Source organism: Gorilla gorilla, chromosome 16 (genome assembly GCF_029281585.2).
Source record: "Gorilla gorilla gorilla isolate KB3781 chromosome 16, NHGRI_mGorGor1-v2.1_pri, whole genome shotgun sequence".
NCBI lineage: Eukaryota > Metazoa > Chordata > Mammalia > Primates > Hominidae > Gorilla > Gorilla gorilla.
In genome coordinates, this window is record NC_073240.2 from 68,378,385 (window position 1) to 68,404,444 (window position 26,060).

Here is a 26,060-nt window from a genome sequence, read left to right on the forward strand (position 1 = left end):
CTTGACATATTTATGCTAGAAACATATATCTAGTTAATGTCTTTTCATTCTGTGTATTTTGAATTCTGGATTTCTGTTTAGGGCTTCACATCTGAAAGAAAAGCTGGCTTTTGTATTAGGCTCAAATATTTAATAATTAATTATTTGGACCTCATTTTTTAGTGAATAAGAAACATTCTACATACAGTGTTCTGCTTGGTTGCAGATCTAGAAGGATATAATTTGAGGTTCACTACTAACCCCTGGGTATATTCTTAATGTACTTTTTGAACATACTGTTTTTATATGTATTCTAGACAGTGAGTTGGATTTTCACACTGTTTATGTCTCCGTTTTCATCACTGTTTAAGTATTTAATGGAATAATGACAGGAATAGAATATTATGTAATGTATGGGTTATACGGTTTTGTAACCTATATACTGAATAGACTCCAACTGTGGGTCTGTCTAGCAACAAGCTAATTAACCTTCATAGTGAAATGAGAAATTTGTGGCAAATTATAGGTTAATTAGAACTGTGTCCTCAGAACACAAGACTGATCAAGATTCTTTCTTTACTTATAGGTGAATACTCGGGCCGGACCCTCTCAACACAGCAGCCCAGCAGTCTCAGATTCACTTCCAAGCAATAGGTGCGAGCAAGCAAGTAAAGTGTGCCCTTGATGTGATTTATCTACAGAGTTGGGGTGGGGTGGGGAAGAAGCTAGAAAGAAATTTGACCAGTTAGATAACCTAGCTACATATTGACCAAAGAGAAAGGACCTCATATGGAAAGATGAATGTTTAGATTTAGACTGGGTGCTGAGAAGGCTGTCTGGGGAGAGTGACGTTTCTGTTTTGACCTGAAGGATGAGAAGTACGTGAAGAAGCAGAGAAGGGCGTTTCAGACGGAGGGAAGAGGGTAGGTGAAGGCCCTGAGGTGGAGAAGGAGCTCAGCATGTTTGTGAGTAGGCCAGTTTGGCACAGGGAGAGGTGCTGGGTTGAGGAAGGGATTTGGAGAGAGGAGATGAGAGAGCAATAGGAGTGATAGGAGCTAAGGAGGTAGACAGGACTTATCATGAGGGGCCTCGTAGGCCCTGTAATGTTTGAATTTTCCTCTCGGTGCACTGGCGAGCAGTTAGAGGGCTTTTAGTAGGAGAGGGACATGGCCAGCCCTGTGTTTTTAAAAGATCCTCTGCCTGTGGTGTGGCGAATGAGCAGAAGCTCCCATCTAATCCTGCCCTCCTTTGATGTTTGACTTCCTACTCGTTGCCAAATGGTCATCAAACCTCTTACTGAACATCCCTGTCGGAGGAATGCACTTTATCAGCCAACGCAGCTCCTTCCCTTTTTTACTTGGCTACATCTCAGAAGGCTCTTTTTTGTGAGCTGAGATTTGTCTTTCTATAGCACCCACTCATAATGTTTTAGTTAAGCCCTCAGAACGTGGTTGTTCCCTCTTCCAGGTCAACAGCTCTTCCAGTCGTCTTCCCTCCAAACACAGTTCTAGATTTTCTGTCTCAGTAAATTCTCCCACATCAAGTCCATTGCTAACTCCAGATAACTTGTCAGTCCTCCTTCACTGCTTCCTAGGCCTCCCTCAGTGGCACACCCTGTCAGTCCCCACACTTGTGGGTTCTACCTTCTGAGTAGCTCTGCGTCTTTCTACTCGCCAGCGTCCTTGCTGCTGTGTGGGTGTTTCCAGCTCTCCACATCACTGCCACAGCCTCCTGAGAGTCTACTCCCTCCGTTCTTGCCCCATTCAGCCCCTCCTCCACCCTGCAGCTGGAGCCATCTTGCCAGTGTACAGTCCTGAGCTGCAGTCATTCCCTACTTTAAAACCTTCACCGCTCTTCATGCTTTCAAGATGAAGTATAACCTCCACAGCAGGTGAGCAGTGGCCCTTCACATATGGGTGCTCTGTGTACTCCAGCTTGCTGGCCCGCCTCTGTACCCCATCCCACCTGACATTCCAGCTTTGCTGATGAACACATAGTGCCCTGAATGGATCACTTTCTTCTCTCTACTGGGCCTGCACATTTTCCCGTTTTCCTGTTTCTTTTCATCCCCACCTTGACCTTCAGTCTGGCTAACCTTGGTTATCTTTGAGGACTAAATTATCTTCTGAGAACTGTCCCTGATTACTACCCATCTCCCAGTGCACACCAGGGACCTCTCTGGGAATTCCTATGATACCCCCTTCTTCCTTGTATTGTAGTAGTGAGCACATTGTATTATAATCACCCCTGTCCTCCAGTAGATTCTATACTATTTGAGGGCAGTGACTGTAGCATATTCATTGACAAAGTTCCAATTCCCAGCATGATGCTTGCCACATAGGTTATAGTCAATCATGTTTGAATGAATGAATGCATGAATGTGTGTATGAATTACTTGTATTTCTTTTACATCTTACCTCTGGACTAAATTCTCCCAGCTCTTTCATCTTTTCTGATATGACATTATTTCTAGTCCCCTCATCCTTTTCTCTTCTTTGGATATCTCAGTGTCTCTCTTCAGGTGTCATACTCAAGTTACAGTTGTAACACATTTACATTTTAAAATGTTTTTGTTTTATTACTTTTTTAGAGATGGGATCTCCCTCTGTTGTCCAAGTTAGAGTGCAGTGGCACAATCACAGCTCGCTGCAGCCTTGACCTCCTGGGCTCAAGTGGTCCTTCCACCTCAGCCTCCCAAGTAGCTGGGACTACAGGCTTGCACCACAATGCCTGATTAAGTTTTTTTTTTTTTCTATTTTTTAAAATTTTTTTAATTTTTATTTTGTAGAGACGGGGTCTCACTGTGCTGCCTAGGCTAGTCTCAAACTCCTGGCTCAAGCAATTTTCTCACTTTGGCCTCCCAAAGGGTTGTGATTACAGTCATGAGCCACCACAGCTGGCCTTTAAATGTTTTTAAAAGTGATTTTTGGATAGCTTAGGTCACCGTGAACATGCAGATGAATGAAATATTGAGTAAAGTGAGTCACAGAGAAATTGCCAGGATACAATTTTTTCTTTTTTTTTTCTTTTTAACCAGACAAAGTTGATAGCCAGATACTAGCATAATGAATGAAACAGTATTTTCCTCTATTACTCTCAAAGCATGGGTTGTTTTTTCTTTTGCCTTAGGTGAATGACTGTTTATTAAACTGAGTTTACTAATGCACATGGTGTTCCTAGGCCATAATTACTGAATTCAAGTCCCATTGCCAAGGCAAGGCCTTTCCTAAACTACTTAGCTTTCTCCTTTTGTAAATTAGGATGATTAAACTTTCCATCTATCTACTGCTGATGTTAGAAAGATTGATGAAGCTGTATTAGGAATCAAGTTTTATTTCTTGGATGAAAGGCATTCTATAAATGCAATGAATCAAAATGTTATTAATTCAAGTTTATAACATAATGGAATATCTATGTAGAAACCTTGCCTGGGCTTTGTTTGGTTATTTGTGTCTTTACAATAATTGGAACTATCAACTGGGAGTCATTTGTGGGAAAACTAGGATCTGAATGTTTCCCAGAAAAAAATGTGTGTGTGTGTATGTGTGTGTGTGTGTGTGTGTATAAGAGATAGACGGACTTCGAGCAAGATCTGTACCTTAGAGGTCTGTATTTTAGTATCCTTTATAAATTAGGGATAATAACTATACCTAAAGTATAGTTATTATAAGGATTAAATTAGGATAATAAACATTTAGCACAATGCCTAGCACATGGTCATCACTTGATAAATAGCAGCTGCTATTATTATGTTAACTGGACTGATTTTAGGCAGCTGTGTATTTTTTCCATATATGTTTCAGCTTTCATCCTATTCTACAAAATTGTTAATTGCCACTTTAGTGCATCGATTCTTAGATGTGGTGGGACATTAAAGTCAAGAACCCTTGGATGAAGACATGCTTTATAAAATCTAGGAAAATAGGGACTCAGTCTCCATAGTTTACATTTGACCATAGCAAAAGTTTAAGATGTATTTAGAAAGAAGAGTAATTATAACTTGAAGTGGTAAAATGTGATCAAACTTGAAGTCTGAGATTCTCTCAAATGTAACCTATTAAAGGTACCAAATGGAATATGTGTATTTCATATTAGGTCTTGAGTCCTTTCTCTTTTTTCCTTTTCTTTTCTTCCTTTCTTTCTCCTTCCTTCCTCCCTCTCTCCCTCCCTCCCTCCCTCTCTCTCTCTCTCTCTCTCACTCTGTCTCTTTGTTTCTTTTTGAGACAGGGTCTCATTGCTGTCACCCCCCCATTCTGGAGTGCACAATTACAGGTCACCACAGCCTCGACCTCCTGGCCTCAAGTGACCCGAGTAGCTAGGATTACAGGCACATGCCGCCATGCCTGGCTAAGTTTTTAATTTTTTTTAGAGATGGGGCCCTACTATGTTGCCCAGGCTTGTTCTTGAACTCCTGGGCTCAAGCGATCCTCCTTCCTTGGCATCTCAAAGTGCTGGGATTACAGGCTTGAGACGCTGTGCTTGGCCCCTTTTGTTTTCTGATGTATTTATGATCTTAATGTCTTACTGCATTACTACTACTGCCACCACAGTATAATAATAACCAGAGTAGCGACCACCATTTATGGAACCCTTAGCATATGCCAAGTCATTGGGCTATATTTAAGGGTGAGAAGAGAGTGGAGTATATAGAATACATAAGATGTGTCTGTGTTCTCAGGGAGCTCCCAGACTCTCCCCTGTTGGGGGAGGGTATGGTAGGAAGAAAGACATCTATACTGACAACTAGCATGGGTAGGTAGGTAAAGGGCTAAAGTGGATAGGTTAAGAATGGAGTTGGCTGGGTATGGTGGCTCACGCCTGTAATCTCAGCACTTTGGGAGGCCGAGGTGGACAGATCACGAGGTCAGGAGTTTGAGACCAGCCTGGCCAACATGGTGAAACCCTGTCTTCGCTAAAAATACAAAAATTAGCCAGGCGTGATGGCATGCACCTGTAGTCCCAGCTACTTGGGAGACTGAGGCAGAAGAATCGCTTGAACCCAGGAGGCGGAGGTTGCAGTGAGCTGAGCTCACACCACTGCACTCCAGCCTGGGTGACAAAGCGAGACTTTGTCTCAAAAAAAAAAAAGTAGAGTTAACAGGCTTTATTATTATTATTATTATTGAGATGGAGTCTCGCTCTGTAGCCCAGGCTGGTGTGCAGTGGTGCGATCTCGGCTCACTGCAAGCTCCGCCTCATGGGTTCACACCATTCTCCTGACCCAGCCTCCAGCTGGGACTACAGGCGCCGGCCACCACACCCGGCTAATTTTTTGTATTTTTAGTAGAGACAGGGTTTCACTGTGTTAGCCAGGATGGTCTCAATCTCCTGACCTCGTGATCCACCTGCACCGGCCTCCCAAAGTGCTGGGATTACAGGCATGAGCCACCGCGCCGGCCCCTTAATAGGCTTTAAATCTCAAATAGAACATTGCTGGGGGAAGATGCTATTTTAAATGCTACTCTACTAGTCAGGTATATAGTCACAGGTATAACTCATTATAAAGCTAGAAGACTTAGGAGCTCCCCTTGACTACCATTGTTTCTTCAATAAGGACTTTCACACCAGGGGTGGTGGCTCCCGCCTGTAATCCCAGCACTTTGGGAGGCCGAGGCGGGCAGATCACCTGAGGTCAGGAGTTTGAGACCAGCCTGACCAACATGGAGAAACCCCCAGCTTACTAAAAATACAAAATTAGCCAGGCGTGGTGGCACATGCCTATAATCCCAGGTACTCGGGAGACTGAGGCAGGAGAATCGCTTGAACCTGGGAGGTGGAGGTTGTGGTGAGCCGAGATCGCGCCATTGTACTTTGCACTCCAGTCTGGACAACAAGAGTGAAACTACGTCTCAAAAAAAAAAAAAAAAAAAAAAGGACTTTCACTAAATTCATCCATATGAGTGTTAACATAGTCATATATGTTCAGAAAACACTTTAATACTTCCTAAATAACTCTGGGAGCTGAGTCTCATACCCATAGGAAAGGAAAACCAGCTAAAATTTATTAATTTTATCTGTAAAAACACACCTATCATGGACAAGACACTGCTAGATTTTTTGTAATATTTAATTTTTCTGGTTACCCTATAAAATTGGTATTTTCCCCATTTTACAGAAAGAGGAAATTGAGGTTCAGAGAGGATAAGTAACTTGTCCCAGATCACACAGCTAGTGAGTACCAGGATTTATTTGTACTACATATTTGCTTCCCAGGAAGCTGAATTATAACTTTTAACTGTGTAAGAGACCAGGACTTAAATTATCTATTTTGTCTTTTGAAGTTCTATAATCTCTATTTGCTGTGAATATTAGTGCTTAGCAGATGACATTGTCCACATGAAATTGCCTCTGAAAGGCTATCTAAAGGCAGTAGAACTAATGACCATAAAAATGTCACTGAAGTAGTTCATAAGATATTGTAGCTTCATCTTGACTGTAGGCTTCTTTATTGCTTTAGATTACTAACAGGGTTTTAGTCTCTTTATTTGATACCTTTTGCATTTGGCCAGTTACTTTTGAAAAAAATTTACATTGGGAGAAGGATGTGAAGAATATGCTCAATCCCTATACGTAAAAGCAAAGGTGTATTTCAGTCTGGAATTTTCAGTGGTGTTCAGAGGTGTTGATGATCTTGCCACTAAAAATTATCTTTCCTTTTCAGCTTAAAGAAGTCTTCTGCTGAACTGAAAAAAATACTAGCCAATGGCCAGGTAGGTATTATTATATATTAAGATTTTCACATAATAATAACATATTACTGTCCAGTTTTTGTATCCATAAGCTTATTAAACAGATAAAGAGTCTGTGAGTTTCCTGTCATAAATGAATAACATGGCTTAATTTGATTGGCAGAACAATTTGCAGCCTGTTTTTCGAACTGTGCTAATGGGTTTCACTCCCAGCAGATTGAAGTACCATGCACACACCCTGCTGCCATCTCAGTTTTTAAAAAGTTAATCAGTTCTGAACAAGTGTGTCAACTCGTGGGCTGTTGAAATGGCCCTGCATTCTGAGGTGACTGTTTCTTTCATTATCTTTGGGGAGAAAAGGAAAAACCATTACTTTCTCACCTTAGCTCCTTCTTTTGTCCTGAAACTAACACTGGCTTTTTAGGGAGGCAGAGTGACAGCAGACCTTTGGCGTATAAAATTCCTGGCCTTCAGGAGACCTTGGTTTGCCTAGTAGACTGGCCATGTAAAGCTGAATGACCTAACCCAGCCAGTGAGGGACAAACGAGCCTTCAGGCCAGTTATTTCTTACTAATTTTGATTCAAGTAAATGGACACATCTGAAATAGTAGAGTGCTTTTAAACATACACTGGTAAATTAAGCTACCTACAGGGTCCTCGATTCTTCAGTAGCAACATAAACGCGTTTTAACGTTTGTTATAGTGGAAGCCCTTTGATAGCCTTGGAGGCAGGCGCCTGTCCATTGCGATCAAGCCTGCCTATTAGGCTGTATTGACTGAGACATCTGTGTCACTGCAAATAAAAGACTCTTATTGATTTTCTTAACTGCTGTTCACTTCCCGTCCATGTTTCGAAGGCTGAAATCTTAATTATCTCAGATGCTTATTCAGTGCCTTCACACACTGACCTCTCCAAGCCTCACTGGCATTTCATGAATCAAGTACTTGTAGTGGAGCATGTCAAGAAGACAAAGCCAGGTCCTCATGCCTGTCCTTTAATATCACCTGTAACATCGTGGCCTAATAGATGTGCATGCCTTAAAACAGTGCTGTATGGTAGTGCTTCTGGAGGCCTTGCTTATTTAGCACACAATTCCTTGAATACAGTTAGAAGAAATGAAGTTGATCTGCTTCTGACATCTGATTGCCATCCAGAGTATGTGAATTCTAGTCCTTAAATATCCTATATACAGCTAAGGAGAATCTAGTGTGGTGTATGTATAATCTTTGTAGTCTCAACATTTTAGATAGTATTTATCGAATACCTTTAACTTTCAGCAGCCAAAGGTTTGTTTAGATTGAGGTCCACATCTGTATCACCTCAGTGCCTTATATTTTGTTAGAACCAGTATATATAAACAAAATCTGACTAAAAGCAAAAATATTGAGCCTAGGATATTTATGTATCTTCAACATGCTTGCATTCTAGTTACTAATTGTAATTTATGTATGAGTCACTGTGTTCTTCAGCTGGAAAATATATTTCAAAATTGACATAAATTAAGAAGCTTTAACTACATTTGTTCAGCCCAGGCAATGGAAAATAACCTGTCATAGACTCTTCTTTCAAAAATGAAAAACAGTTTTTTCCACTGCAAAAAATAAGCATTCTCATAATGTTTTGACAAAAATAAGCAGTCTCATAATGTTTTGACAGTAAGCCTAGTACCATAGATATCTTAGTGGCTTCAGTTATGAGGTTCTCTATATGGTGGGAGGTTGTCCTGGCAAGGATTTTTGACACTTAAATGTTTATTGCTTTCCCTTGGGAATGTGATAACCTCATATTAAATAATATGGCTTTTTTTTTCTTTATAAGGATTAGCCTTTCTTACATTTACTTGCACTCAAAAAATTCCCTCAAAAACCAAAAAAACCCACCTTTGGAAGCTTTCAAAATGTCTCCTTCTAATTCCTTAATTCCTCAGTGCTATAGGATAACTAAACAGTGAGTGAAATTGCATTGCAGTGAGGTACTGTGCACAGTTGTAGGCATCAATAAATTTCTGGGCTGAACACTGACACCACTTGATATGGAAGATGTAAGTCACATTTAATGATACTTTAACACTTGAGCATAGTTTTTTATTTTAGTGGTTTATGCTCTCAAGCATTAATAATGATTTGCCTTTCCACTAGCCTCCACTTAGATTTAATAAGGAATTCATATTAATCATTAAAAGAAAGGGACATGATTCTTCAAGATAATCAAATATTGACAAGTTAGAAATAGCTTTCTGCCTGGGTTCATTGATATAGGTTATGTGATATAAATATTTATTTCTTTTCTGTCACTCAGAGTAAATGCCACCAATTGATTCAGCATTGATATAGTGTCAGCAGTTCATAAGAAACATTTGACTGGCCTGTGTTTTCCGATTAGTCTCTGCTCTATAAAGTGGGATTTACTAAATCTCTCCAATTGTCTGCTCATAGAGTGTGACTGCTTTCTGAAACCATTATTGCTTCAATTTGTGAAGCAAAGGTCTAGTGATGGGACTAGTTTCTGTCAGACCTTTACATATAAAATAAGGATTAATTGAGCATTTTTATTTTAATGATTTATAAGCGATAGGTACTGATTCTTCTTAACACAGACAATAAACAAAGAATATTTTCTGTGTTGATCCATAATTGAATTCCATTTCATTTTTTCCATTAATTTCATTAATATATTAAATCAAGCACTTTAAAAAAAGTTTAACACTTAGTTTTTGGAATGGAGACATTGTTTTCCTGTTATCACTTTATGTTGGAGTAATTCCATTTTTCCAGCTTAAAAAAATAAATCAGAAGATATTTTTGGCAAGTTTTATTGAGAGCTATAAATCAGTCTCACTGATGTGTTTTCTGGATGTGTTTTTCCTACTTCAGTTCTAGTGTGGCATCATCTGTTTAACATTGGCCCTTGATTTGAAACTCATTAGAAATAGCCCAAAGGGTCAATTTGAAGAATTTAAAAAGTGCACAGTTACTCCAAAGATAAGTGAGTTTGGCCTTTGCATCTCTAAAGTTATTTTTTCTTTTTTTTTTGTTTTTTAGATTTTATAGGAGAGGGTGGCAGTATTTCCCTATTCCTGATAAATCAAGTATAAATCTACTCAGATCAGATCTAGAACTAATTCTAGTCCAGCTGCATCTTTTGGCTGTTATTTTGATAACTTCAAAGAGCCTGTAGAAAAACTTTTTGTATTTGGCTGGGCGTGGTGGCTCATGCCTGTAATCCCAGCACTTTAGGAGGCCCACTTGAGGCCAGGAGTTTGAGACCAGCCTGGCCAACATGGTGAAACCCCTTCTCTACTAAAAATACAAAAAATTTGCTGGGTGTGGCGGCCCATGCCCAGCAACTTAGGTGGCTGAGGCATAAGAATAGCTTGAACCCAGGAGGCAGAGGTTGCGGAGAGCCAAGACTGCACCACTGCACTCCAGCCTGGGCAACAGAGCAAGACTCTGTCTCAAAAAAACCCAACAACAACCGGAAAACCTTTTTGTATATAGAAAAAAAAGGGAGGGGGAATATATATCTACTGTAAAATTTAAAAAGTTTAAAAACTGTATCATTACTAGTATATGTAACTCTTAGATTCTTACAGTTCATCTTGGATTGCATATGAAGAGTGAAACATAAATGAGGCTGTGTGTGTAAGTCCAAACTACACAACAGCCCTCCTTTACCCACACAAACCCAACCTGACTCTGCCCATGGGTTGTTGCTGTCTCTGTTTCTTTCATGGCCCCTGCCTCTCTTTCAGCAGGAACAGAGCTCAGTGCCAGTCATTTCTCTAAGGTCATTTGCTATCTTGGCAGTTGACATGTAATTGTAACTCCTGTGGCTTTTTCTTCCTCCTCCTTCACATCTATTATTCTGCCTTTTATTTGCTTTTTTAGTCAAAACAAGGAACCTGGACTGTATTTAAAAACTACTTGGTATTGGCCAGGCATGGTGGCTCATGCCTGTAATCCCAGCACTTTGGGAGGCCGAGTCAGGCGGATCACGAGGTCAGGAGATCAAGACCATCCTGGCTAACATGGTGAAACCCCATCTCTACTAAAAAAATACAATTAGCTGGGCATGGTGGTGGGCGCCTGTAGTCCCAGCTACTCAGGAGGCTAAGGTAGGAGAATGGCGTGAACCCGGGAGGTGGAGCTTGCAGTGAGCCGAGATCGCGTCACTGCACTCCAGCCTGGGCGACAGTGTAAGATCTGTCTCAAAAAAAGAAAAAAAAAGAAAAAAAAAAAAAACTACTTGGTATTGTTATTGAATAAAAAGCTCTCCTTCACCTCTTTTCAATTTAAAGAGCTGTGTGATTTTAAAAACGTTTTTCTTCTTAAAAACCAACATCGTAGCTAATGAAATTGCTTTTAACTTGTGAGTGTCTTTCAGTTGATTGTTTACCATCCTGTGGGCCAGTGGCCATTGATAGGAATGTCCCTCCATACTTAATACCGGAGACAAACTGCTGAGCTATGATGTTGAACTGGAGTATACTGAAAGACTGAGTTTTTGACTAGTTATGTGACTTAAGTAAAGTGGACTAAATGGTCTTAGAATGCTGTAAATTTCTGTGATTTTTTTAAATGATACTTGATCCCAACTATAATATTTAAATACAATATTCCATAAGCTTCTAAATACCACTTTCTTATATAATGAACACTCTTCCTATGCTTCATTTTGAAAAGTCGAATTAATATCCTTATCTAAACGAAAAAAGCAGAAATACTACTGGTTGATTGTAGATCCCTTTAATGATTTTTTCATAGTTAAGATCAATTAAATTAGCCCATTTGATAAGAGATATGAAGTTCTAAAAATATTTTTTGTAATCAATTCTTGGGCTCTGCTTTGTTTTTCCCATCCCCCCCAAATTTTTTTACATGAGGAGTATTTGTACAGCATATAAAAATTAGAAAATACAAATAAGCAAAAAGAAAAAGAATCTGATATTTTTTAATATTAAAACACAATCAGGCCGGGTGTGGTCGCTCACGCTTGTAATCCCAGCACTTTTGGGAGGCTGAGGCAGGCTGATCACCTGAGGTCAGGAGTTCGAGACCAGCCCGGACAACATGGTGAAACCCCATCTCTACTAAAAGTACAAAAATTAGCCGGGCATGGTGGCGTGTGCCTGTAATCCCAGCTGCTCGGGAGGCTGAGGCAGGAGAATCATTTGAACTTGAGATGTGGAGTTTGCAGTGAGCCAAGTTCACACCACTATACTTCAGCCTGGGTGACAGAGTGAGACTTCATCTCCAAAAACAAAAAAACTAAAACTAAAACTAAAAAACTGTCAATCAGTTCACAGGCCAAAGATTTGCATAACTTTAAAACATTGTAGAAAGACATTATAGGAACACGTTGCTCACTTTTTATAGATACTAAGTGACATGGTTCCAGAACTTGCTCTTCAAAACCATTTTTATCTTTATGAGACTCTTGCAATCCTCCTGGTTATCTGAAGGATTCCATATTTGTCTTGATTTTTTCCATTCTTGAATTTGTTTAGACAGTGTTAATTAATGCACATGCACATACACTTGCAATAAACATTCTCCCTCTCCCCTCCTCCTCCCTGCACTCCTTTCCCACCTGTGCCCTGACAGTGTTGGATGCTTACTACTCCTTGTTAGGTTGGAGTGCTGGGAATGTGGATTGGGTAGCTTCTTCCCTTCTCTTTTCTCTGTAGTGGATATAAGTGGTAAAAAGACTATGATGTCAGAATTATACCATTTGAACATGCTCAGAGACATGCCATACCTACCCCTTTGCCTATGAAGTGGTGGAGGGGATATGACTGCAGACTGTGGCCCCTCCAGAGTGTAGACTCTGTCTACTACATAGCAACTTCCTGCTTACTCTTAAACCTTAGTGCCACAAATTCAGAATTTGTGTACTTGAGTGAGTGAAAAGTCTCTCCTAGAAATTTATGTCAAGCCGTGATGAGAGTGTAGCTTGTTAGTTAATAGTACAAATCAGGTTGTTACAGACACGTTTAGATTACCTAGAGAAATGTTCTAAGGGGATTAGCCCCAGTGGCCTATTTGTGCCCACCAATGGATACTGCTATTTACGTTTCCTTCATTGATCAAAGTAAACCAAACAGCAACTCTGCTAGTTTAGCATCTCGTCACTTTATGTGCTACTTTTCTTCATGCTGCTTTAAAATTTATCATTCGGTCCAGAATAATGAGATTTTATTTTGTTTATGCCACACCTTTTATACAGCTTAAAATATTTTTTTTCTGTATTAGTAGTATAAAGGTAGTGATGAGCAGAATTCCCCTCAAATAGGAAAATAGTTGCCAATTGTTCTGGCATGTCTTTCATTACTTCACTGACCCTAAATATAATAATTAGCTGATTGTAAAGGGCATCAGTCTGGTTGTACTACAATTAAATTGGGTGCTGAATTGGCCTTTACACATTAATCTGTCAATATTCTTTTAAGGATTGGTAAAATGGCTTGGAAAAGAAGCTGTTTCTGTTACCTGCATTGTACTCCTAATTATCACAGCTCTCTGAAGCTTCAACTTCAGAAATGTGTAGAAGGAAAATATTTCCCTTGGTAAATGAACCCTTGCTTTATTCAATTGGTGGAAGTTTAGAGTAGAGCAAAATATTTAAAGCTTTGCTATACTGGTCTGAGAGCAAACTATTTTTTTTCCAAGTGATATTGAATTAAAAACTCCATCCATTTTCTGCCCATGCAAGGCAGTGCAATTCCCTGGAAATTGATTTTTTTTTTTTCAGGGCTTACAGTGGCTTTCCCCAAGCTTTAGCTATATGGAAAAGAACACCTTTATTAAATCCACTTAGTGAATAAAGTTGGCAGTTAATTTTTAAGCATCTGGACCAGTGTGTAGAAAATTACTGAATGCATCAAATAAAGTCTGACTAGTCTTAAAGTCATTTGATAAATAATTATATAGGGAGCTCTCTAAACTCTAAAACATTATTTTATGGGCACTAACATAATTCACCTACTATTCATAATACAAATGGGAGTAGTTATTTGTGGTATAATAGGTCTTATAGAACCTTGAAAAACATGCAAACTTTTATATATAAAGTTACAAAAATGACTTTAATAAAAATTAGATGCCTATGTATTTTTCCTTTATGTATTATAATATTCGACTATATGTGCATCTTAAGTGCATTGATTTGGTACTTTTCCATCTTCATAATATGATTTCTGCCTAATTATTGCTGTATACTAGTTTGTTATTTGCAAAGAAAAGCTATATCTACTCTAGGAAAATCATAAACATTATTTAGTTTGTTAAATGTTAATTATGGGGGTCATCTGAGGAGTTTTCTAGGGCTGATTTATTTACAGATCGTGCATTAGATTACTGAGTGTGTGTGTGTATTGTCTTCCTAAGTTTGACTTTGGTTATGTGCAGTGCTCTTTGGCATTGGTTATATGCAGTACTGGAGACTGTTTTCTTATCAGTATCTCTGACCTGACCCTTTTGAGCTATGTTATATCATTCCATTTTGACACCTTTTATCAAACTTTAATGAAATGACCCAGGCAAACAAATTGTCATTAAACTTTCCATCACTTCGTCCCTTGGTATCGTCTTTTATAAATTGGACAGCAAATGTTGTATTGATCTTCTCGTTCTTGCAGCTGAACTTGAAATGACCCAGACTGCTTGTTGTTTATGGCCCAGATTTGCTTTTCCTTGACATTTCCATCCACAGCATGACACCCTTTTTGTTTTTCTTTCTTTCTTGTGGAGATGAATGAACAAGACATACGATATCGGGACACTCTTGGTCATGGTAATGGAGGCACAGTCTACAAGTGAGTAGTCAGTTTTGTTTAAACTTTCTATCCACTTTTCCAAATACTGAGTATCCAAGTTCTCTGTGGCAAAGATTTTTAAATGACCACTAACACTTAGATTTTATTTCCATATTTGACTCCAAAATTCTGCAAGACATCTATTTTCTCAAGAATTGCCTGGAAAGTGCATTTATATTGCCTTTTTAATATTTCCGAGTCTGCAACTCTCCTGGGTGTGTAGTTAATAGTCCACCATTAGTAAGTGTACCTTTAACTGGCCTGAAGTTTAATGCATTTTTTTCCTTTGCTTTTTAACACTATTATTATTATTTTTTAACTTGCTAGTACCCTGCGCTAGTCCCCTGCCTGTTTACAGTTATGCCCAGTGGAAGCCAGACCTTATAAATACCATTGCTTTGCCCTGTGTCAACACTATAAGTTATTAAAAAGCCTTCTTCCTGTTGTATTTTCTTCTCTCCTCACCCTACTCCCCTGAGATAATTTCTACACATTGATGAATATGTTAAGTTATAAAGTTCTCCCAAATTCCAGTTGCAGTGATCTTACCCCAAAGGAATGTTCATTTTCATATTAAAAAATGCTAGCCATAAAAAATAGTTCTCCGACAGGGAGGTCTTCTCATGCAGTAGTGCAAAGTTTAAACTACATAATGTAACATCTGGTACTTAATAGTCTGCAATGGTGTATGAAAAATATTCCACTAGGAATTAAAAAATCCATACTCTGTAAGAAAGCACTGAGGGAATAATAAAACTTTCCTCCAGAGAGCTGTTTTCCATGTATACACTAATCCTGCATCACATTATGGTTGTAATATTAGATCACAACCACAGATACTTTAACATTGATATTAATATGTATTTCCAGAGTTGTAAAATAATTAACTTATTTTCTAATTGGTTACCCATGTTCTTAGAATTTTAAGTTCTGACTAACCACATGAATACAGATAAAAATTGCCCTATTCTATTACCATGAAGGTTCACATCCTAAAAATCCCAGAACATCCCCTACTCATTGATGCAGCCTTGGTATAGGATTTGATTTCTCAGGCTTAGAAGCTCTTTTGAAGTAATCTGATCCCGTCACCCATTCAGGGCTTCAGTGCCCTTTGCAGATACAGCCAAGATGTGAGTCCTTTCTCCTGAATATAGTCCTTTAAGAACTTGTGTTCACATGTTTGGATTGTTTTTTCCTGCAGATGACTGAGTATTGTGAACAGTTGGTCTGAAAATGAAGTTCTTCCACTATGATAATTCAGAGAAATAAATAATTACATGTTTCTTACATGTTCCTTGGGCCTTGGGCCTGGCCCTTAAAATTGAGGTCCAATGTGTCTAATGATTTTTGCGGCTACTATTCTCCTTCCCTGGATCATACTAGCGTTCCTTCCCACGCAACCTCCGCTATAAACGGTATCTTTTCATCTTAGTCTTCTCTTCCTTACTATCTGACTTAGATTTTTACTGTGTTCTGAAAGTTCTTAAGTTCAGGTACCCATAGAAAGGAAAGAGGAAGAAGGAACATGTATACTCTGATTTGCTTCTATTGAGTTCCCTGGAGGGAGCACTTTTCAAAGCTTGAACCTTTCTTCTTAATGCCTTTATGCTGATAGCCAAATATTATAAAACAGGAAAGATTTCTGGCAACTCTTTGTATTCCTTTTATTGGCTTCAAATGGAATTAAAAAATGTTTATTTAGACTCCTAACCTACTTATCTGTGTTATTTCACCAAACCTTTAGTTTTATATTAATTGAAGGTCTATTGTCCTAGCTTATTTCTAGAAAGGAAGAAGCATAAGACCATGAAACCCCAGCAGAATTTTTACGAGATATAATATTCTAGATGTTGACATTTTAATCCTTTATTTTAAAACATAGGTTTGTTTGTTTGTTTGTTGGTTTATTTTGAGATGGAGTCTCGCTCTGTTGCCCAGGCTGAAGTGCAGTGGCACGATCTCAGCTCACTGCAACCTCTGCCTCCCAGGATTCTCCTGCCTCAGCCTCCCAAGCAGTTGGGACTACAGGCGTACGCCACCATGCCCAGCTAATTTTTGTATTTTTAGTAGAGATGGGGTTTGACTATGTTGGCCAGACTGGTCTCGAGCTCCTGACCTCGTGATTCACCCGCCTTGGCCTCCCCAAGTGCTGGGATTACAGGAGTGAGCCACCAGACCTGGCCAGGTTTATTTTTTTAAAAGAGGGAGTATACAGAGAAGTGGAAAAAACATGCCCATCCCCCAAGGGAAAATTACAACATGAAATTATGTTAATGTTGTTTTTAAAATTGTTATTTTAAATTGTGGTGAAATACACATAACACAAGTTAACATTTTAACCATATTTAAGTGTATAGTTCAGTGGCATTAAGTACATTCACATTGTTGGCAACTGTTAACACCATTCATCCACAGAACTCTTCGTCTTGTGTGATCGAAACTCTGCACCCATGAAACAGTCACTCCCCCATCACTCTGTTAACGTTGTTTTTAGCTAAGAAGCATGGCTAGAACTTCTCCTTTAATTAGGGCTACTATGTCAAAGGGACCATTCTTCTATATGTCCTTGCCACAAGTTTTTTAATTTGCTGGAATGCTGTGTGTAAGGTTAGGAACTTATCCTAAGAGCTCATTTAGCTACAGTTGCTAATGCTCACTGTGAGTGTTGTAAGATGTAATGTTTTTGACAGGATTGCTTATAGATGGTGAATGACAGTATCCTGATAATTTTTGTTCTTATATAGTAGATTTCTTATAAAAAGAAATTTCATTTACCTTATTGCCTGTGTGATTCTTGAGAGGGGCGGTGAAGATACCAAATTGCATAACCGCTTGTCATTGATCATTGGGTATCATTTTTGCTCAGGCTTCAGCTTGTATTATTGTTCTTATATCCCTAGCTTTTAGTACAGTGCAAAGAAATGATATAATCATTGATAAATGAGGATCCACTTTACTAAAGTCTCTATAAAACTAAGTGTTTGATGTGTTATGATTGAGTTTCTTCTACACTAAGTTCACCTTAGTGGTGTTGATGATAAAAAATATGGTTTTTCAAACAGCATGATTACATTATAGGCTATGCTACATAAACTAGATGAAGAAAATATTGGAAAATCCACTCATTGATAACAAAACTGCCTAATGGGCTTATTCCATTTTTTTTCTTTAAAGTGTAATAAAGCTAATAAGTGCAAAGCAAAAGTTTAATAATGCAGTCTTATTCACTTCACTTGATGGAATGTTGGGAATTTCAAGGGATATTATAATCGTGTAATTACAATGTATATGATTTAACAGTTGATACATTTTCCTCCTTTAAGTGTAGATATCCTTCACAGTTGTACAATATGAAATTCTGGCCCCAGACATTTAAACCAAATGGTAATGTGAATTCTGTGTGCTGTCTCCTGACGAGCTGTACTCTATATTATGAGAGTGACTTAGGCAGGTAATTTTAAGTTGGTATTTCTTGGATTACTAATTTGGGCTACATGGAACATAAAGGAAATACCTTAAAGTATGGCCCAAGCCTAGGAAGAAGAAAAGTTTAGGAAAAGGTAATGAATGTATTTTCCTTGTTGCCTCATTTCCTAAAGTGCTGCAAGTTGCTCCAAAAAACTAAATTCAGGAAAGACACATGTTCTATTTCCCTCTGAGAGATTCATAATGAATTTCAAAAACTTTGAAAAAGTAGAGAATAGTATGTGTTGTGGTTAAGTGTGAGGACTCTAAGTTTGAATCCTGCCTCTGTCACTAATTAGCTATGTAACCTTTGGCAAGTTATATAATGTCTTATGCCTCAGTTTTCCTATCTGTAAGATGGGGATAATAATAGTATCTAGGTTGGGTGGGGTGCGGTGGCTCACGCCTGTAATCCCAGCACTTTGGGAGGCCGAGGCAGGTGGATCACGAGGTCAAGAGATTGAGACCATCCTGACCAACATACTGAAACCCCGACTCTACTAAAAATATAAAAATTAGCTGGGCATGGTGGTGGGCGCCTGTAGTCCCAGCTACTCAGGAGGCTGGGGCAGGAGAATAGCTTGAACCCGGGAGGTGGAGGTTGCAGTGAGCCGAGATTGTGGCACTGTACTCTAGCCTGGAAACAGAACGAGAAAAAAAAAATTAATAGTATCTAGGTTGTTGTGAGGTTAAATGAGAAGATCCGTAAAAGGCTTAGCACTATGACTGACACTTATTAAATGTTAACTACTGGTAATGGTAGTACTAATAATAGAAAAATTATTTACATTTTGTACTTCCTACCTTGACTTGGCCATGGGACTCTTTTCTTTTTTTTTTTTTTTTTTGAGACAGAGTCTCGCTCTGTCGCCAGGCTGGAGTGCAGTGGAAATATCTCGTCTCACTGCAACTTCTGCCTCCCGGGTTCAAGTGATTCTCCTGCCTCAGCCTTCCTAGAGTAGCTGGGATTACAGACATGTACCACCATGCCCAGCTAATTTTCTGTATTTTAGTAGGGATGGGATTTCACCATGTTGGCCAGGATGGTCTTGATCTCCTGACGTCATGATCCACCTGCCTTGGCCTCCCAAAGTGCTGGGATTATAGGCGTGAATCACTGCCCGCAGCCAGCCGTGGGACTCTTTTTGATAAACATCTCACAGAATTATAGTTGTGTTGAACTAACTTTGAGAAATTCTGCCTTTATATTATACACATTATACTTCTATATTTTCTTCTATTCTGTAGTTGCTTGATGAATCATGATATCTTACATATTATCTTAAATATAATGTTTTTTTAAGTTTCAAAGTATTTTTAATCCTAATTTATTTTCAGATTGCTATAGGACAGCTGGGTTAAGCCCATTTTACCCCTGAAAAAAACTGGGGCTTATCATGTGGCCATTCAGCAGCAAAGCCAGATTTCTATACAGCATTTCTTTTCTTTTTGCTTGGTGTTCTTCCCCCAGGCAGTGTTGTCTCAAGGTCAAGCAGAGTCCATTTTGTTTTCTTGTGTTTTCTCATGTACCCAGCACAGTTTTAAGGATAAAATAGACCCTTGGTACGTCTTGGCTAAAATGAGAATGAAACAAGTGGAGGTTTTAGTGGGGCTTTTTAATTGGATCTTCCTCATATCTAGCTACTTTGCGAGGCTGTACAATTGTTATAGAACATTCACCTAGAAGAAGAAGAATATCCACACTGAGGAGATTGATATTCGAATGATTAACTTTCTTTAAAATGTTAAAACCTTCAGTGCTTAGTATCTGTTGACTCACTAGTTACTGTCTCTTTTTCTTGGGTAGCATGTCATATGGAAATAAAAGTAATTAACAGGCATAGTTACTTTGGAAACATTGTTTGATTCCAAAGCCAGTCTCTCAGACTCTGCTTCCTTGGCATAACATTTGATGGAGTCACTCAAACTTCGGATCTAGAAATGAAGTAATATTTAACTTTTAGGATTAAATCATAGTAAGTCAGTTAGCCAGCAATCACTGAAAGATTATCTTTTATATTATTTTTTCCTTAATGCCAGTTATTCAAGCCAAGACTCATATTTTCAGCTTTGGGGCCAGATAATCTGGTCTCAAATGTTTGAAAACTGAATTTTCTATCTCCAGCTCCTTCCCACAGGATAGAGTAAGAGTCTGATCTGGACTTGAGGTAGAATTTTCTCAGTGATACAATGGGTAGTATATATACTGCCTTCATGGTGTTTTGAAGGTTGAATGTATACCATTACTTAGGAATTAATTTGAACCTATCTAGAGACAATAAGAGGAGGGAAGGAATTGTCATTCTCAAAGATGCTGGTCTCTCCTCCTTTCTGTTGCCTTATCTAAAAAGAGGTATTTGCTGGGCAGTGGGCTGGGGATGGTCCTTGGAGGTGGTAACTGAGATCCTGTGGCCTATTAGGTTGTGTTTTGCACTTGTGATTTGACTGTAGAGGCCAACTAAAACATTAAATTACTGTTTCAGAGCTGGAATCATATTAGCTCATTATAGTAATATGATTTATTTAATGAAAATTAGAAGGACTGATGGTCATTTGTATAAAATGAGAAAATACATAAATTGTCTAGCTAAATGCTGTTTAGTAAACAGAATATTTCAAAACATGGAATTCCTTAGGGGAAACAGAATGAAAAGAGTCCTTGGTGGTGAAAATATTGGGAACCACATAGTACCCAGAAAACCTTGACTTCCTCTTTCACCAACCAACCTGAAGGTGTGAAACTTAAAGAGGGAGCAAGAGGTCTGGACCCAGCTTCGCTTGTGGCTGTGTCAGTGGCCCTACTCCTTTATATATTTTTGCATGATGTGTATCTTGTAAATTAAGAGTAGTTTTTAAATGGTTTTAAAATTGACCTGAGAGCTAGAATGATGGTTTGATTTATTTTGACTTTAAATTTCTAATCACATAAGGAGTCTTTTCCTTGCAGCCAAGATCATATTTTAAAGAAGCAAACAAGACATCATCCTAATGCAAAATTAAATATTTGTATATGACTGGATTGCATTATAGTATCATGTGACAAGCAAGGATATTAATGTTTTCAGAAAATCAATGAATATTTGTCAAATAAAATTAATTATGTATGTTTCCTTCTCTCCTTCTCTCAGCATTCATTGTTACAGGTTTGTTTCATACGATAATGTATATTTTATTGATTCGAATCTAAGGAATGAACCTGAGCTCATGGTTCTCTGTACCTTTCCCACCTTTGCTTTTCCCCACCTCTCCATGTTCCTGTAACTTCATACATGCTCATATCCATTATGGCAATGATGTATTATTGGCATCCAGCCAACATGACAGGATGTCACAGGTCGCTGAGCAGAGATTTTCAGACTCAGTTTCCACCCGAATTAACTATTATTGAAATAGTTTATTGAGATTGAAGTATTGATCATTTTCTGCTAACCTTGGCTTAAGGGAAGGAAGAAGAGGCAGTAGTGTTTTTGAAAGACACTAAATTTCATTTTTAAAAATCTCATTCATTTAGCCTTTTTTTCTTTCTGTTTTATAGCCTTTATTGTTTTATTGCTTGGAAAAGGGTATCTTGGTTTTATTTTTTATGATAGTATAGTTATACTTCAGAAATGCACTTGATTACTATGGGTAACAAAATTGTTCTAGTATATTGGTTTGGCCAATATTGCTATACAAACAACTTTTCAGTCAATTGAGTCTGGTAAAAATCAATACATTATGGTAATATTTCAAGTAAGAATTTGCTGAATCTAAGTGTTTCAACTTCATCTCCTTTCAGAGAAAAAAATAGTTTTGAAGTGGCAAGACTTCTTTCTAATATTTTAATAACAATTTTTTATTTATAAAGACGTTTAAAGTCCCCAGCAAAAGTGGTTGTGATCAGGTAAACATTACATTAGCGCACTTCTGTGTTGTAGGGTGTAAGAGATGTAGTTTCCATTTGAAATCTATTCCCTGCCACACCAAGAAGGCATAACATCAGGGACTGACATAGTGTCTGTCACTTTTGGATTCTGGATTCCTGTATGTAGTTCTGGGTGCTGAGTTTACAGACATATGGACAGTTCAGAGAGCACCCAGAGGAGCAATGGAGAGAATAATGAGGGATTGGGGAATTGTGCCTGTTCAGTCCTCCTTCATTCATCTGTCCAGCAGCCAAGTTCTGAGCATGTGTTGTGTGGAGGGCATTGTGTCAGATGTTGGGGACAGCCTAGCCTCATAAAACTTGTGTCTGGATAGATGCAGAAGTTCTGTTCTCAGGTATGCACAGGACCTCACAGTCTGGGGCCACCTGTCTGTGTGTATGGTGCACAGATCTGGGGGGCTGAGGAAGAAGTGATGGCTTTTAGCTCTTTCCTCAGGAAGGATCAGGAAAGGCCTCATGGAGGAACTGGCATTTGAGCTGAGAAGTGTTTGAAAGGAATTGGCTAACTTTTCTCTGAGAAAGAGAAGATTAAAGGGCTCCATGACAGCTGACTTAAAGTCTGAAGGGCATTTCTGTAGATGAGGAGCAGGTTTGCTTTGTGTTCTTCTGAAGACTAGACACAAAGGGCCTGTCTTGAATGTCTCTGTGACAGTCGGCCTTTGGTTAGAGTGATTAGTGTACTCTTTCTACTCTTGTTCCCACTGGGTTGTGTTCCCTGGAGGAGAGTCATGTCTAGGTTACCTTGGTGGGAGTCCTCACAGGGCCAGCACGGTGCCTTACCTACTGTAGGCACTTAGTGAGTGTTTCAGGAATTTACCTGCAGAGGCAGATTCTTCACAGCCTAAGGATGGACACAATGTGTTGTTCATTGCTGGGTGACTCTGGGAAGTGGTGAACTCCTCTACCTTAAGCAGAATGATGTGGCTGTTGTTCAGAACTGCTGAGAAAAGAATTCCCACTTTGACCTGGACATGAGATGACTGCACAGGTTTCTACCAAGCCTAAAGTCCCAGAACTAAATTCAGCATTCAGTTACCATAAAAACCTTATGTCAGGTGTTGCTTGGTTTTGTTTAGTCTATATTCATTTTTCACTGAACATCCTGTCACTGTGCCAAGGACTATTCCAAGCATGTACAGTCCAGTTGTGAACAAGATAGGCAAGGTCCCTATCCAGAACTCACACTAGTGGGGCAAACAATAATCAAGACAATAAACACTGAAGTAAGGTTATAGAATCTATAGGTCTATAGAATAGACCTTGCATATTCTATAAAAAATGTAGAAGAGGTGCTCAGGAAGACCTATCTGAGGAGGTGCTGTTTGAGCTGAGACCTAAAGACAGGATGGAATCAGTATGGGAAAATCTGGGAGAAGAACCTTATAGGCAGAAGTAACCACTCAGGCGGAAGCCCTAAGATTAAGATAGGCATGAACTTGTGTAATTGGAGTAGAATAAGCTCTGGGGAAGGTGTAGAGATGGACAGGGCTTGATCATGCTGGGTCTTTTAGTCCTTGCTAAATCCTTGCTAAGAAGGTATGTTACCCTCTTTTTACTTATGAGAAAGATAAAGTTTGGAAGGGCTAAGTGGCATGCCCAAGATCAAGTCAAGAATAAAACTTAGGTCTTCTGACACCTGCTTCCCAAGCCAAGGTTTTTCTGTTTGCCATTCACTCTCTGAGTTTCCTAACTATTAACCCAAGTTATTTTTGGATGTAAGATATAAAATTAGTGTATAAATTTGAAAGTCAATGATGTATCATCTCTAGGTGTTAATTTTAGAGGCTTTTTAGTAGATGTTAAAACATCCACTTCTTGGCTGACAGTTATGACAACATAACTTGTTATTTGGTCTACCCTTTGGGTCTCCTTATTTACCAAAAACTTATAATTTAATAATTGAATCCCTGGATTAATTGTATGGTTGTGCTAGCAGGGGTGGTCTATTTCTTGATTTATAAGACACGTTACTTTTTTATAGCTATTTTACAGTATTTGATGTGTTCGAAAATCATAGTCTCTTGGTTGGCATATTGCACAAGCAAATATTTGTGTACCATAGCATCTAGGGTATTTACTTAAATTGCTTTTTTGGAAAATAATTCGCTGGAAAGTCCAAAAGGCATTTACTGCGTATAACTTTCTGCCACAGTTTTTTTTTCTTTGCTCTGTCATTGGTTACTTTGATGTAGGGGACCATGTTTCTGTTAAATTGCTGTCTTACTAGAGTGAAATATGTTTAGGTTCTGATTTGTACACTAACGTTGAATTGGAGGAGCAGTTTGCAAAATTTGAGGGGGAATAGCAATAGAGATTTAGGTTGTGGGTATTAAGCGTTTAATTTTTTTAAAAAAACATTAATTTGCTTTTTAAATGTGACTTTATATCATGTTGTCTTCTTGACCCTAAAATTTCCTTACTTTTCCTTGTCAGTGTGGCAAAAAGAAAGAGAGAGTACAGTGGTATTGCTGAAAGCAGTTAATGGTTTTTGTCTTGTGAATTTAAATAATAAAATGAAAAATGTTCACACAAAATCAGAACTTGCTTTAGGGCACAATCAATATAGCATTTTAACAAGCTTAATGTATTTGGAAGATATGTATTGTGTGAGGTTCTCAAACATACTGATTCTATTACGACGGTTAACTGTAGCAGCAAAATGTAACAATATACTTAGCCAATAAACATAAAACCTATTAAATCATAATTAAATTTTCAGAAAAGTTATCTAAAAATTATGAATAAAATATATTTTACATGGCCTCAGCAACAAAATATATAGCCAATGAAACTTTATAAGTGGTGGGATAAAATACATGGGATAAAATTATAGAATGAATTTTTACCATAGACACATGTACCGAGTTAAGTTTGTGTACACCATTTGTTTCTCCTCTCTTTTAACTTCTTTTGGAGGTAATTCTTAGTGAGTATTTGCAGAGCACAACAGCTGGGGTAACTGACCAAAGGGGCAAATGAGAAGTTTCCCTGCTCCTTTGGAGTCTCAAGTGAAATGTTTCAAGGCCCTACCTGCCCCAATACATGGAAGATGCAAGAGGTACTCAGAGTCACTGTGGTTGCATTTACATTTCTACAGTGGGTGCCAATCACAAGCTTCATGTTATGGCCCCAGCTGTGTGGGAATGTAGCTGAGCACACAAGGTATTGTCATCCTCATTTGATTTATGAAGAAACGGAAACACAGATAAATGAATGGATTTCCCTGAGGATTCAGACCAAGTCAAGGATAAGATCACTACTGAAACCCAGGCTTTCGTAATTCTTAGTCCTTCCCCAATGCCATTCCTGGTAAATAATTACATTTTGGCTCTAAGAGGAGCTAGAATAAACAATATATGCAAACCTAAGTATTTCTGCCAGCAATCTCTAGCAGATATACTTCAGCTGTACTTTGAATTTTTATTTTGTGCACCAGGCACATGTATCTTATAGATGACCAATATGAACAAACAGCTGTCTCCCTTCCTCCCTCCTTCCTTGGAACGTGTAATCTCTGAATAACTGATTAGCTCAATGTCAGAAATGTTTGTGCTGATCTCTGAACCTCAGTCAGTTCAACACATGACTCCCTGGAAATTTTATCTTTGGTTTTCTTTTTTTTTTTTTTTCACTGCCATGATTTTGTGAGTTAGTTTATGAGTGTATTTAAATCATTTCTGGAATCTAAATATTTTGGACTTGCTGGTCTTTATAAGGAAGTTAGTTTCCCTCCTCTCACATAGACCTCTTTCTACTTTCTCCTATCTATCATATTTTAAGAGTATATGTGACACCGTTAAGTTTTAATCTTCTAAATGGATTGGAGAATAACACCTTCTCTTGACTAACCTCAAAGGATTTTTAAAAACAGAATGTTGCCTAATTTTTGAGGGAGAATGTTCTAACACAGTTTATATATTTTTGTAACTCAACAAAGGTATCTCATAAAGAACATTGGTGGAATTGGGTTTTAAAGTCCAAATACTTTCCTTCTGTTGTCCAGAACATAGCTCCTCAACCTAGAGGCATAGTGTCATGTGCAGTGAAGTCACTCAAATTCCTTCTTATTATTGGTTTGAAGATGACTGTCCCTGGATGGTATAAGATATGATGGTAGTTTGTGTCGTTCAGTTTTTACGTTAAAGGAAAAAGACTCTCCTGGTTTCTTTTGACCCTAGTCATGAT

General features: G+C 38.4%; 1 protein-coding gene across 6 annotated transcripts in view; it reads left to right on the forward strand.

Annotated features, from left to right (window-relative positions):
- The window catches only part of MAP2K5 (mitogen-activated protein kinase kinase 5), a 264,622-nt gene that overhangs the window by 43,387 nt on the left and 195,175 nt on the right, over positions 1-26,060 (forward strand). For all 6 annotated transcript variants that reach the window (XM_055362709.2, XM_004056378.5, XM_004056379.5 and 3 more), the window contains 3 exons: positions 566-633; positions 6,641-6,689; positions 14,418-14,482. In XM_055362709.2, the coding sequence (XP_055218684.1) occupies positions 566-633; positions 6,641-6,689; positions 14,418-14,482 (182 nt within the window). The remainder of the gene's footprint in view (positions 1-565; positions 634-6,640; positions 6,690-14,417; positions 14,483-26,060) is intronic.